Source organism: Dryas octopetala, chromosome 6, assembly GCF_963921425.1.
Source record: "Dryas octopetala chromosome 6, drDryOcto1.1, whole genome shotgun sequence".
Lineage (NCBI taxonomy): Eukaryota > Viridiplantae > Streptophyta > Magnoliopsida > Rosales > Rosaceae > Dryas > Dryas octopetala.
This window is the reverse complement of record NC_141371.1, coordinates 3,589,916-3,604,970: the sequence shown is the minus strand read 5'-3', so window position 1 is coordinate 3,604,970 and position 15,055 is coordinate 3,589,916. Positions and strand designations below refer to the sequence as shown.

Here is a 15,055-nt window from a genome sequence, read left to right as displayed (position 1 = left end):
AATGCCCTCAGAATTAGTCTTCTCAATCAGTGTGCTTTTAGAACTAGCATGTCACACTCTCATTGGAGCTTTGCTTAACAGATTTTGATTAAAGGTGTCTAATCATATTCATAACAGAAAAAAAAGAGAGAACTAGGAGGTCCATGACAGACACAGAGACACTTCAGTGTGTATTCCATCACAGTTCAAGGGCCTACTCGTAAATCCACCACTTCCTTCATCTTATTCTCAACCACCAAAAATATTTTAGCTTTGCTGGGCAACTTCTAACCGTTAAGATGCTTGAGTCCCACACATACACATCATGACATCAATCAATGGTTGCCAATTGTTCACACCTTAGATACACACACATAACGGTTGAAAATAGTTTACAAAGCATGAGACACAGTACGTAGCATTCAGTGAGTCACCCAAATATATATATTTATATTTCCTTTACTACCTTTCCATGTACCATTTGCCCATCATGACATCATCCTTATCAACCTTGAAATTGACACTTGGTAAGGGCTTGTATTTTGGTCTGGTTTATAACTTCAAACTCTATAACTCTGCTTAAAGTTGGTATTATAGAAAACCCAGTGTTAAGCAGATTCAGGATTAGCGTTTGAATCTAGTTATCCAACATACATTTTTTGGGTTCCAAGATTGTATAAAAGGTGTTCTAAGTTTAGAGGTCAATGTTGAAATGTATAGAACCCTCTTCAAACACAATATTGTAATGGGGGTGCTAATCTTTTTTCTTTTTCTACTAATAGAAGTCCCCAGACGAAATAATGAACTGTAAAACTGGTTTTTTTTTTTTTTTGGGTGGACTGTAATACTGTTTGAACTTTGAAACAAGCTAAATGGGTTACAATCAGAATCTCATCTACTGGGGTCTGGGGATATCAATTGGGTCTGCTCTTAGAAGGGCCATGCGCTGCATTTTTGTTTGCTGGGCTGGTTAAGGTTTGGGTTGTTGGCTTTGTCTGCGGGTTGATAGACGAGGAGGGGAGAGAGATAATTGTGTATGTGTATGGATAATGGATATGGGTGTGGTGAGTAATTGGGTGGACATATCAAATTTTTAGTTTCATATTGAATTGGAATGATTACACTATATTTCCCAAACTAATTTTTCATTTACATTTGACCCCTCTTATAATGTTCCATCAAACACATAATCCTATTATGTAAAAATAATCAAATGGGCTGGCAATTTTGTATACATAGCGTGGCACCACGTGGCATTCTCTCTAAGCGGTGTCACATGTGCAAAACTGACACGCCATTTGATTTTTTTTTTTTTGAAGTAATAGGGTTAATTGTTTGACAAAACATAATGTAGAAGGTGGAGTGTTAAAAATTTTAATTTAGAGGTTAACTAGTCATAGTTCGAGATGATTAATTGTAAATTTGTAACTAACCCATTCGAATTTCGAGTTAATTACACTTACACTTCCTAGGGTTTATTGTGTTTTCACATACACTCTTTGAGGTTTTAATAATTACACATATACCCCTTGAGGTTTCAAAACTGTTGCATATAACCCCTATTGTGAGCAAAAAATGATGATCAATTATGCAAAAAGACATGCTAAGGGGTTAAATGGCCTAATAAGATTTTTTAAGGTGTAAAGTCCAACCTCAATACAAATATTTTTTTTTTTGTTTATTTATTTTTTTCTCTTGTAGGGGGTTATATGTAGTAGTTTTGAAACCTCAAGAGGTATATGTGTAAGTTTTTAAACCCCAGGAGATGTATGTGTAATTAACTCTCGAATTTCTCAAAAACCCAGGTGAAAACAAGAAGGCTCAAACCCATGGTTAGGAAGGTTGCCAGCTGACGCTCTCAAATAGATTTTGGGCTTTTGGTCTATGAGGCCGAAGAATCTTTCTAAAGACAAAAACCTTATCGTCATAAAGCTTGCCATCTAGGGCCTTAAGTAGCTTTTGTCTACAAGGCCCACAGTAGCTCTTTTTTATTTTTCTTTTGTACTTGGTACAATTATGGTGGGCTCAGTTGTCTGTAACATGCTTTACTTTATCCTTTTTCTTTTCTTTTCTTTTTCTGTGAAGGTTTTTTTCTTGGATGTTTAATTATTAACCCCTAATTTCATATATAATTGCATTCGATATATATGTATAAAATGCTTTTTCTATGAAATACTTATTAAGTACAATTTTGATATATATAGAAATAATTGAGTGCGTGTCAACATGTTAGCTCATCATAACTAATTATAAGACTAACAATCCTAACAATGTAAGACTAATTTGAGTTTTAAGTTTTAACTAATCTAAATAAAATTTAGGGTTTAACTAGATACACATATACGGATGTGCATGCTTAACTCTTGGAAAACTAGGCCGTGCTACGTGCCTGATACCATAACAGAAAATAAAAGTATGGCTGTTCTTGTATATTTCAATTGAATTAAATTATTAAGTACAATTAATTTTGATATATATGGCAAGCACTCAGTGCGCGTCAACTGTGTTAGCTCATCATAACTAATTACAACCAAGACGAACAACCCTAATAATGTAAAAAACTAACTCGGGTTTTAACTAACCTAAACAAAATTTAAGTTTTAAATACTCAATCATTTCAACACAAGATCCCAAAAAGTCCTTGAAATTCTTTTTTATTCAAGAGAAAGGCTTGTGAAAATCAAAATCTTGCCGCAAATACGGGTAAATGCTATGTCATTCTTGTCAATTTAATTTATATACAAGGATACAATGCACCACATGTCAGCTACATCTCTTCTCATAATTGATTAATTCATTTATTTTCTCTTTCATTTTCTATTATGATGTCTCCCTCTGCTTGTTTTTTTCTCTACTCATTTTTTCTTGACTTTTAATCTTAGTTATGTATTTACTATCTAATGGTATGGAGCAAAAGATGAAATTAATTCGTAACACTTTTTAAGTAAGTAAAGTTATATAAATCTTTGAATTTATATTATACTATTCAAATTAAAACAAAAAGAAAAGCAGGAAATCCAAATCCCTCATAGAACCTACCTTGATCTTATATAAATATAGGACTTTTGCACCAATGCACCCTATATAATTCAGTGATTGATATACAATGCTCATATTTCATCACTTGCAAGTTTGTAAAATATTTAGAAATGGTTATTCACACCAATACCCTCTGAAAGTAACTTCGATTTTTAATTTACCCCTTAAAACTTCATTCCTCCCACTTTATCCCCCAAATTTTACAAAATATCATATTTCGTCAAGTCCGTTACAAGCTCCGTCAAATAAGTTGACATGGCAGTTTATTGCCTCTTCCACATAAGCGCCACATAGGTTTTTTTGACGGATTCATAGACAGACTTAACGAAATATGGTATTTTGTAAAATTTGAGGAACAAAGTGGGAGGAATGAAGTTTCAAGGGACAAATTGAAAATTGAAGTTACTTTCAAGGGACATTGACGCGAATAAGCCTATTTAGAAAAATATATGAAAGTATTTATGCATGGATACATATTATTTATCCATAGATACATATGTAGTAGATCCCATCTTCTTGGGATCCATTAATTAGTACTGTGCTGCTGTGCATGGCCGCCATGGCCCAACATAGACGCATCAAACAAACTTGACCCAATAATTTTCATACCGTTAAAGTTCAGAAGGCTCTGGTCCCTTTCCACCCCAATGTATGGTTGTCACACCAGTTATATATATAACCGTGGATAAACAAAAGCAAATGGGTTCCTCCTAAGCCTAATCATTGCTACTATGCCAATTGCCAGACCATGTGATGTGGTCTGCCTTTGACAACCTGTTTTTCATTTGTTTTGTGGTTGCTGTAGCTGTTCATCATCTTACTCTACTTCCCAAAAGTTTTTGGGTTGTTGCCAACCGTATCTTTCCTTTTCCCTTTTTCTTTTTTTTTTTTTTTTGCTCTGCTTTTTCACTTGAATCCCCTTAAAACTGCTTAGAAGTACTGTCACCTAATTGTTCTTGAATTCACACAAACGGCCACTGAGACTGTTTTATCACACCAAAGTCCTACCATTGATGAGGTTAGTTCTTACAATATTTCTACTTCACTTCACTCAGATTACTGTGATAAGTGTAAACTTCAGTGATCAAGTATGATCCTTTCAGGGATTTCAAAGTTCAGATGATCCAAAGTTTAGGTTTTGTCTTAATTTGATATATATATATATATATATTGTCAATTAGATTCTATCAGCACCCACTTGTGAATTTGTGATTGTGCTTGTATTTCTCCTTTATTTGGTTTGAATGATATTGGTCATGATTATGTATTTTTCATCAATACCAACTTGGAACACCTTAGAAGAATCGTGTTCCCATGGTTATAATTTGGAGGTATCTGCTTTTTGCATATTTCATATTGGATAGCATCATACCAGTGCCTTTTCTTTTTTGCATAATCAATTTAGACCTTCTTAGATAAGAATATATAGGGTATTAGATGGTACTGTTTACTGTATCATGTAACTTTCAAACTTGAGTTTTGAAAGTCTGTTTAGATCATGTATAGCCTGATGGGAGATGAAAGATGATATGTCCTTAGATTTTCAAGAAACGATATATTTTGACTATAAAAATGGTCCGAAACCAAGTAGGGATATGAATAGCACATCAAGGGCACCATCTCTTTTGTGGCTTTCTACTTTTTTTTTCTTTTGCTTAGCAAAGGATGCCAGATTTCTCTCACTGAAATAAACACTTCTCAAAGATCCCCCAAGAGACCATACCATAGGGTATATGCAGCATTACAATATGATTGATAGGTTTTGACAACTTGTTTATAAGTTGAAAGGAATAATGATAAGAACTAATTCATCATGTGAGGTCCTAAAGCAAAAAAGTTGTCCTTAACAAGTGGGACTTGATATTGGTTGTTTCCAAGTTCTACATTTATCTGGTCTGGCTTTCTTATTTGGTTTGGATTAAGAGATCTAAGTAATTTGTTCATATCAAATTTATTTGTAAATGGACTTAATAACTTAAAAATGTCAAAAGAGATTAAATCAAAGCTCGTAGTTCTTTTTACTTCTAGGTCATATTGCCTAGTTTCTATATATAGTTTCTCAACTCTAGAATTTCCTTTGTGTTGATATCATTTTTAATCATTGCAGCAAGTTGAAAAGAAGATGAGTGAAGAAGAAAAGGCTGCGGAACAAAATGGTGTTTCTTCAACCAAAGAAAGTGGAGAAGAAATACCCAAAACTGAGGATTCAGCCAGTCCAGTAACATCATCTAACTCTGAAGGTATCAATTATAAGAAGATTGACCCTCCTGTAGTTGAGTGTGAGAAGACTGCTGATGCTCCTTTGTCAGATGTTCCACTTATAGATGAAACGAAGGTGGAAAATGACCCCATTCCTGATTCAAAAGCCCCAGAGCAAGTTGTTGATGCTGTTATTGATTCTGTGGTAAGAGAAGAACCAAAAGAACCAGCCATAGAAATCATAGAAAAAGGGAAAGTGGAGCAACCAAAGATGGTTGATGCTCCTCAATCATCAGTTGAAGCCACTGAGAAACCAGAGGAGTCATTGGCGGTTACTTCTGACAAAGGATCAGTAGAAACAGTCCTACAAGAGATTAAAGACTCGGAACTGGAGTCTTTGGTAGTACAGAAGCCAGAACTTGCTGTTGCTGAAGTGGAGGAAAAGCCAGGAGACCCATCTGAACTTACTCAACAAGTTGAGAAAAAACATGAGGTTGAGCAAGAAGAACATGTGCAGGATGAAATGGTTAAAGAAGGGGAATCTGCAGCTGATAAGAAGGTTGAGCACACCACATTCTTGGAGGAGGTGAAAACGGAAACAGATGACACACCTAGTCTAGAAGCGAAGGAAGAACCAGAACAAGAGAAAAAACATGATGAAGTTGAGGCTGAAAAAAGTGTGGAGGATGAAAGAGTGAAAGATGAAGGGTCTTCAGCTGATAAAGTTGAGGATTCCACATTCTTGGAGGAAGGGCAAACTGCTGATACAGACGTCAAACCTAGTCAAGTTAGAAGTCTAGAAGAGGTTTCACTTAATCGGGTTCAAGATGGTGCGGATTCTTCTCTTCCTGATGTTACAGAAAAGCTCACTGCTGCTGAGGACCAAAAGAAAGAATTAAGTGAGGTTGATGTGGTGGAGAAGCTAGCAGAAGAGATCGAAAAGGTTGGAGTAGAGAATGTGGAAACTGAAGAGATTGAAAAGATAAATGTGGTAACTGAGGATTCTACTCAACCAATTAACGAGGAGCAAAAGACAGAATTAAGTGTGGCTGATGTGGTTGAGAAGATTGCAGAAGATGCAGCAGTGGAGACGGAAAAGGTTGGAGAAGAAAATGTGGAAATTGAAGAGAAGGAAAAGAGAATTGGGGTAACTGAGTATTCAACTCAACCAATTATAGAAGACAGAAAAGAATTAAGTGGACTTGATGTGGTTGAGAAGATAGCAGAAGAGGCAACAGTGGAACTGGTAAAGGTTGGAGAAAAGAATGTGGAAACTGAAGAGGATGAAAAGAGAGATGCAATAACTGAGGATTCAATTCAGCCAATTATAGAGGACCAAAAGAAAGAATTAAGTGGGGCTGATGTAATTGACAAGCTAGCAGAAGAGGCAGTGGTGAAGTTGGAAAAGGTTGGAGAAGAGAATGTGGCAAAGAATGTTGAAACTGAAGAGAATGAAAAGAGAAATGTCATAGCTGAGGATTCAACTCAACCAATTCAAGAGGACCAAAAGAAAGAATCTGGGGATGTGGTTGAGAAGCTAGCAGAAGAGGCAGCAGTGAAGTTGGAAAAGGTTGGAGAAGAGAGTGTGGCAAAGAATGTTGAAACTGAAGAGAATGAAAAGAGAGATGTGATAGCTGAGGATTCAACTCAACCAATTAAAGAGGACCAAAAGAAAGAATTAAGTGAGGTTGATGCAGTTGAGAAGCTAGCAGAAGAGACAGCAGCGGAAGTAGGAAAGGTTGGAGAAGAGAATGAAACAAAGAATGTGAAATCTGAAGACAATGGAAACAGAAATGTGATTGATGAGGTTTCAATTCAACCAGATAAAGAGGATGTCAACAGCTCTATCTCTCCCTCTAAAGTTATAGAAAAATCATTTGAGGGAGTTGGGAAAGATGTTGAACCCGTGGTGGAAAATGAAAGAGCAGAACACATAAAAGATGAGATGCCAACTATAGTTGAAACCAAGAACGATGAGAATGTGGAAGAAAAGCAGGGTGAAGTCACTACAGCTGTTAATGAGCCACTTAAAGAATCCAAGCTATATGAGTCAGAGGTAAAAGGGGAGGAAACTGTTAAAAAAGATGCTGATAAATTGGAGAAAGTCATTGACGATGTTGCAAAGTCTGATCAAAATGTTGAGTCTCCCACCAAGGATGGTGATCACACAAAACCCTCCGAGGACCTGCCAAAGGAAGTTCCAGCTAAGCCCCCTCAAAAACAGTCAAACAACATTCTATCAAAGGTGAAGCAGTCACTCGTGAAGGCAAAGAAAGCTATCACTGGAAAATCTCCAAGCTCAAAAACCCCTGCCTCTGGAACCAAGGGTGATATCAAAGTCAAATAATTGAATTTGACTATGAAAATTTGCATATATCACTTCTTATGTCTTCATTCTTGATGTTTATATTATTGTGGTTGGTCCCTTGATGTTGCTGCTCACTCTCAGATCTTGGCTTGTATGTTGATGCCTGATGGTTAGGGTGTGTGTATATAGAAGATAAAGGCTATGCCATACTCAATATTGTGAGAAGTGGTGTGTTTATTGTTAGTTATCTTCCCTTTTGACACTGTTGATGTCATTTGGAACTATTATTTGTGTGTTGGTGCTTGATTGTTGTCAATTATCATCATGAACGAATTTTGGTATTGTGAAAATGATATGTGGATATATGTTACAGTTGCAATTATCTTTTTCATCATCGTGCCCTTTACCAATAATTGGTTGTGCATTTCACTTGAAGAGATAATAAGATTGCCTACCAAGAAATCAAGATTTATCAAGGTGGTTGAAATTGCAAAACAACATGTTTGCCAGTAACCACTCAGAACCTGCAAAATGAGCATGGAACCAAGAATTTTTTACCAGCATTCTCAATGTTACTGAGCGAGGAAGGGTTCGTTTAGTACATTATTTTGGACTGTATTAGACTGGATTGAACTATATTAAATTGTAGGAGACTGGACTGTATTGTATTGTGCCAAGTTTTATTCTACCCGTCAAACTGTTATATCTGGGGAAAGATGTCCCGAGTTGAACCCAAATTAAGAAATGACCAGGTGAGTAAACACTCTAAATGGAGAAGATGGTCCAAAGTTTTAAGCATTACTTATGTCACCATATATCTAAACTTGAATTGACACTGACCAAACCACATCAGTATAACACCAGTACAAGAGTTTCACTCCTATTAAGACCCACTCAGCACCCTATAATACATCAATTATCTAAACTCAGGACATAAGTGAAACTAGATGAACCATCAGAGCAACCAATATTCTTTCTTAACAATTGTACCATATTTCATCACAATGGCTGCAGAGAATGAGAGAATACAAATGTACTAAGGCATTACTATCATTTCATTTAATTCAAAGAATTGTTATATATGTCCACCAAAACACACATTTGATACATATTTCTAGTATACTCGACTCTTAGACATTGCATTACCTCATCGGTTACAAAGGTGAATGTACAAATGCTAGAACGAACTTCAAGTCTTCTCAAGGTACCAAAATCTGTGCAATATGCAACTGTACTCTCCTGAAATTAGAATTCGGATGGTTATTGTAAAGGTTCAACCTCATCAACTCAGAGCTACCTTTTCATGTACTTCAAATTGTATCTACCCATATCAGAAGCAAGCAAAAGGTCCAATCTCAAGATGCTGCAACATGGATCTCTCCTCCAACCACAGACAAAACTTCTTGTTAATCATATCCTGAATATACAAGTAGAGATGAGTTCGTATTCTTTCAAAAATGAATTATTAATGTGCATGTGAGTGTGAGTGTGTCATGTGAATATAAAAATTTACTCACTAGCTGCTCTACTATGCACAAGGTCATTTCCGTTAGGTGATCTGTTAGCTCTGCTGGTATTAACATCGGACGCTTGAACAATATTTTGCACCAAAGCAGACTCTCCAAATCCCTCATTTGTTGCTTGACACTGGCAACAAAAAAGAGCAACAAAAGTTTAATTTACATACAAAAAGAAACTAAGGGCAGAACACAACTAGACAATAGGAAATTTAAGATGTTGAAGCGCTGAAGTTTTGGATGGTTAGTAGAATCACAAAGGTTTCTTTTTCTTTCACATATGTACAATGGTGTAAATCCTACATGTTTTTATTCATTCTAATACTCAAACTTCAACATTAATGAAGAACCCCAACGGACATGCAGCATTATTTAAACAACTTAACTCCAAGATTCATGATCATCATATATTCTTTCAAAATTTGACCAAAAAAAATATGTTCTTTCAAAAAAATTCACTTTATGATAAATGCACAGACCTGACTAGATGTCTGATTCATAGAGGTATTGGCAATGGTGTTTTGCACCACTTGGGAGTTCATGTTCTGCAATGAATCCTTTGAACCAGAAACTGGAGCTGATTCCACATTTTCCACAGGACCTCCTGCACCACAAGCATTCATTCCTCCAGCTGACTTCATAAAGGGCCCTCCTGATAAAGGAACCAAGGGTGCACGCTGCATCGGCATGGGAATTCCTTGACCAGGAACTCCAAACATCTGAAGGTTAGATCCTATCATCCCATTGAAGGCAGTATGCCCTGTTATAGGTGAACCAGGGAAATGTGCTCCTTGCATGGGGGGCATCTGAAGCATAGGGTAACTAGAAGATCCACCATTCATGTCGGGCATACCCATCCCAAAACTCATGCCCAATCCCATTCCCATTCCCATTCCCATTCCAACACCCATGGGAGATAAATGAGCCATGCGGGGTGCATGCATGTGTTGCATTCCTGCTGGTAACATCATTGACGGCATATACAAACCAGCTCCCATTGACATAATCTGCATAGAGATTGAAAATAATACCATGTTATAATTGAATATCCAAGTTCTTATACATTAAAATTGAAAAGTGAATAAGTAAAGAGGGTGTGAGAAAGTATGTTTACCTGTACTTGGAGTTGAAGTGTCTTTAAATACTCAATAGCCTCATCGAGCATTGAAGCTTTGTCCACCTTATATGATAATGAAAATGTCAGCATAACCAAATTACAGAAGATACTAACTTATAGCAGGCTATGTTTAAACTTCCATGACTATCAGGAATGTTCAATATAATACGCCACCAAATTTCTAACAAAAGCTGAGTTTGAAAAGATCGTGGACATGCATTTCAGATTTAATTAACAGACTTCCCTATGCATGATACTATTTTATTAATTGCTTTCACTTCCAAAAGTAAATTAGATCCTTGATTTAACACCAAAATAATAAAACTTAGGAAGTCCATCAAACATCAAGGAAATGCCTGGCAAGACTATAAAACTCAAATTAAGAAAAAAAAAAAAAAAAACAAGTACCTTGTTGCAATTGGGTATGAGTTCTTGTAGCGCGCGCATCTTTTCATTGATTCTATCCCTTCGCCTCTGTTCACAGAAGTCCAAAATGAGTACAACTTAATTATCTTAGAGTTTACAAACAGCACATCACAAAGCAATTAACATGTTCTCTGTTATGAATACTATTAATGAATGGTTTGGCTCACCCTTTCTGATAAATTATGCACTTCTGCTGCTCTGCTTCTCTTGGAACCCATACCTCGAGCATGGGCTCCTTTTTTCACACCCACAGATTCTTCCTCTGCATCCTGCACATGAGGTGGTTTTCTTGGTTTAGGGAGGGAAGGGAAACAGCATGGAAACTCCAAGAAATATTGAACACTAACTTTTCAACTTACTTCACTATGGCATTCAGACTCGTCAGTATCACGACCTTTTCTCTTCAAAGCATGTGTTGGTCCTGTTGGATCATCCGAAGCTCTCTCCACACTATTGCCTGAGCAAACGGAAGAAGCAACAACAGGCTCCACAGTTTTTTCACCATCCGGAAGTACCCTAATTGCACTTTCACAAGGAATATGATTGGGGTTTGTGTCATTCTTAGAGGCATCCTCTTGGCATGCAGCCTTAGACTGTTTAGCAGCATGTGGTTCCTCAAGAGGCTTAGCTTCTGTTGGTTTCAATTCAACACTGGATGGTGTCATAAGATGTTGGCATTGTGAATTTGACTCCTTTGGTAAACCACTGCTTGAATCAATTAGTGTTGATTCGGGAGGATTGTTACTTGTTGCAGCTGAAACCTTATCCTTATTTGCATTCCTTTCCACGCTTAATAAACCTGAGCCAGCCATCACTCCAATGTTCTGAAGATTGGCTTTCACAAGAGCAGCTGGTCGTGAGAAATGGGAAAAATTCACTATGTTTGAATTATTATTACTAGGCGCTACTGGATCTTGCTTCTGCATTTTTATGCCAGGAAGCCCACCTGTAGATGAAACCTGAACAGGATTCTTGCAAACAGCATGATGGGTGGCACTACTTGTATTATCAGCAACAATATCTGAAACCCTTGATCTAAGAGATGGGAATGATGCTTGGGATTGCTGTGATGACAATGGGTACAACTGAATAGTACCACCTCTAGGTCTGCCAACCTCAGCACCACCTATTGAATAAACCTTTGACACATTCCTTTGTTCCAAACTAGAACCTTCATGTGCACAATTGGTATTGGCGTCCCTATATACCTGACAAGAACTACTCATTTTATCAATTGGTGGGAGATTGTTATTGGTGGAAATCTCATTTGCGACACTAGATAATTCAGGCAAAAAATCATGGCTGTAGTCATGCTGTAAAGATTCATCAATGGGATAACTCAACCAAGGCAACATGTCATCATCACCACTCAAACCCATTTCAGCAGATGGAACCGACAATGGAATTTCATTCAATACAGAGTCCATGGACCCAAACTTCCCAGTCTTCCCAATGGTGCCATTTCCTACATCTTTATCTCGATTCTTGGGGGTATAAGATGGTAAGCTGTTACAAATTGGACTCTTTCTAGCTCTACTGGACTGACCTTGCATCATAATCTGACCATTTTCCCATACTAGCTCAACAAAGTTATTCCCAAGTCTGCATTAAATCCCAGAATGTAGAAAAGGGGAAGAAGAAAAACAAAAAACAAATATTAAATGGGAATACAGAAAACAACTCAATGGCAAAATCAAAAGAGGTAACAAGATTGTAAGGAGTGGAACTGGACTTACTCAAAATCTTGACTTGAATCAACCCTCCCTTTGGCCATTCGATATAGCTCGGATAAAGGCATGGTGAAGTGTTGGAATCACTGTGTTATTCTGAAATGCCCAAAAGCTTCAACAACACAGCCATTATTGGTAGCTTCTACACAGTAGTCCTCATTTTAAGTGCTGAGTTCAAAGGAACAGAAAAAAGAAAATTTGTATATATATAATATATGTTGTGTATATAAATAGAATGCCAATAATGGTTGAAGACGTAAAAGCACAACCGAAACCCCACTATATGACAATCCCAGTTCAACTTATAGTGGAAATTAAGAAATCTATATTCTTTCCACAGTTATAATTTACAGAATAAAATCATTCTTTAGAAACTAAAGTCTTTATCAGTAAATAAAATAAAATAAAAAGTGAGCAGTCAAAGACTCAAAAGTAATTATTTAATGGCTCCCAAAGATCCCAAATAAACCTCTAAATTAAGCTGCTTTGAGTTAAAAATTAGTTCTTTTTCACTTTTTTAATCATTAAACGAAAAACCCAGAAACCAGATTATGTTTCCTTAAATTAATCCACAATCATAAACAAACAGCTCCAAATTTTTGACTCAAAACTAAAGGGAGTACAGCAGGTAACTTGAAGAAGAGTCCAAAATCCTCAATACCCAATACCCAGCTGAAAAATCCTATATAGAGTAAAGAAACATAATGTTGGGGAAATCTGAGTTCCTCGAACAAGTCAAATTACGCTAATCCACATGGTGAATCAGAATAAAGCTCTTGAGAATCAGTAACTGAGCTCGAACAAAGAGGACCCATTTCAGAGAGAGAGAGAGAGAGTAGAAGACGGCGAAAGGCTAGCAGAGTTGCAGGGGGACCAATGCAGAGAGAGAGAGAGAGTTTTAACTGCAAGAAGAGTGAGCTGAAACCATTTGTGGATTTTCTTTTCCTTTTTTCGGTCGAAGCCATTTGTAGCTTTAACCATAGTCAATCTTCTTATCATGCCTTTCTGAATTCTAACCTATTCGCCTTTGAATTTTGTTCTGATCCTCGGTATGCGGGCTTATCACTAATCGGTTTTGTTAGCACTAATGGGAGAAGGTGGACTAAGATTTTTTTTTTTTTGGCCAAGCGAGAAGGTGGACTAAGATTAAACATTCAGTCATTCAATAACCCAATCTTACCTTTATTAGTTAAAAACCTAAAATAAAATAATTTAATATTAAAAAAATGTTAGTAAAATGATTATAACTATATCTCTATTTTCAGTTGAGGATCTCATTTTCACTTTACTTTAATCAAAGACTATTATTTTTCAAGTGCTTCAATCAAGAATATTCCGTCAATTCTGTCAAAACTTCCGTTAAAATTGATCACGTGAGGATCACGTGACTAATTTATAAAAGCAAAAAAATCTTTTCTCATAAAAAATAAATTATAAAAAAAATAAAACTAAATAAATTTAAAAACAAAAAAAATTTCCTCCATATCCCACTTTCGCCACCCCTGCACCATATCGATCCAACATTCCCCCCACCCAGCCCAGTCACTCCCCTCCCCTCCCCTCCCCTCCCCTCCTCTCCCCTCCCCTCCCTTCCCTTCCCTTCCCTTCCCTCCCCTCCCCTCTCCTCCCCCTCCCCTCTCCTCTCCTCTCCTCTCCTCTCTTTTCTCTCATATCTCTGCCTTCCTTATCTTTTTCTTTCTCTCTGCCCCCAGCCAGCTCCCCCTCTCCATCACAGTCACCCATTCCTTTAATCTTTATATTATAGGGTTATATATACTCATTTTGCTAACATTTTTCCTTTAATATTTTAGAGGCACAATAGTAAACTATAATAATTAGAATTAAAAATTAAAACAAAATGCAGAATTTTACTCTTATTTTTAACAACCCACTTCCCCCACCACCGTTTTTTTTTTTTTCAGGACAAATAAATTATTTATTAAAAATTTAACTACAAATTTAAAAAAGTCAATCGGCACATAGCGTGTGCCAAGAGGCTAGTTACTGATAAAATGAAAATGGTACCATTCTCACTCACTAATATATTTTCCACCTTTTAAAAAAATTAATTATAATTTTATTTTTTTATGAAATTACAAAACAAACACATTTAATTAAAAAATAAATAAATTCAAAGTTGCTATAGCTGCAGCCATGGCAGTCCATCTTCTATGGCAACTCAATTGATGGGCTTGTACATCAGTAGAATTTCCACCTTCTAAAAGCATTCAATTCAAGCAAAATCATTTTCCTAATTTAGGAAATTGAAGCTATGAGCCTATGACCAATCAAAAGAAAAATACTCATGAAGAATATAAATTCAATAGGTGCAAGTAGGCTAATTGTAGAGGTGGCAGCTTTCTTTTGTTTTGCTTTTTCAAGGTTGGGGTTAGGGTGGGTAGGTGAGAAGGGAAATTTGAATAGAAAAGGAAAGAGGTGAGGGTAATTTAGGAAAAAAGAGGTGGAATAAGTAGATTAATATTAAAAATAAATAAATTGAAGAGGGTGGGAAAATATGGTGGATGAGGAAATATGAACAGATGGTGAGAATAATTATACTTTAAAATTATTTAAATCATATTAATTGATTATATGATGTACTATCTTTTTATAGAGGCATGACTATTTCAAATAAGACCTATAAAAAGTATACACTACGTAATCAATTAAAATTGCCTAAATGATTGTAGTCTTGCATTACTCATCTGTCCTATTTTTAACATATGTACCCATACATTCA

General features: G+C 36.3%; 2 protein-coding genes across 3 annotated transcripts; one reads left to right on the top strand and one right to left on the bottom strand.

Annotated features, from left to right (window-relative positions):
* The first annotated feature begins 3,715 nt into the window (after nucleotides 1-3,715).
* On the top strand, nucleotides 3,716-7,904 carry LOC147281219 (uncharacterized). The gene is made up of 2 exons (XM_086248646.1): nucleotides 3,716-4,036; nucleotides 5,126-7,904. Exon 2 carries the CDS (start codon nucleotides 5,141-5,143, stop codon nucleotides 7,562-7,564), a length of 2,424 nt encoding a protein of 807 aa, XP_086104772.1. The 5' UTR covers nucleotides 3,716-4,036; nucleotides 5,126-5,140; the 3' UTR covers nucleotides 7,565-7,904.
* A 653-nt stretch (nucleotides 7,905-8,557) lies between these two features.
* On the bottom strand, nucleotides 8,558-13,368 carry LOC147281218 (transcription factor PIF3-like). 2 transcript variants are annotated; one of them, XR_015122961.1, is made up of 9 exons: nucleotides 12,322-13,368; nucleotides 10,945-12,187; nucleotides 10,753-10,854; nucleotides 10,568-10,633; nucleotides 10,157-10,222; nucleotides 9,522-10,049; nucleotides 9,043-9,172; nucleotides 8,851-8,942; nucleotides 8,558-8,764 (listed from the first exon to the last, which is right to left on the bottom strand). XR_015122961.1 is itself a non-coding variant. In XM_086248640.1 (9 exons), the coding sequence occupies exons 2-9, from the start codon at nucleotides 12,381-12,383 to the stop codon at nucleotides 8,932-8,934; spliced, it is 2,208 nt and encodes a 735-aa protein (XP_086104766.1). In that variant the 5' UTR covers nucleotides 12,384-12,483; nucleotides 13,219-13,368; the 3' UTR covers nucleotides 8,558-8,931. The 2 variants fall into 2 exon arrangements, 1 of the variants encoding a protein (XP_086104766.1); XM_086248640.1 differs by having other exon boundaries at nucleotides 8,558-8,942; nucleotides 12,322-12,483; nucleotides 13,219-13,368.
* Nucleotides 13,369-15,055: the final 1,687 nt, after the last annotated feature.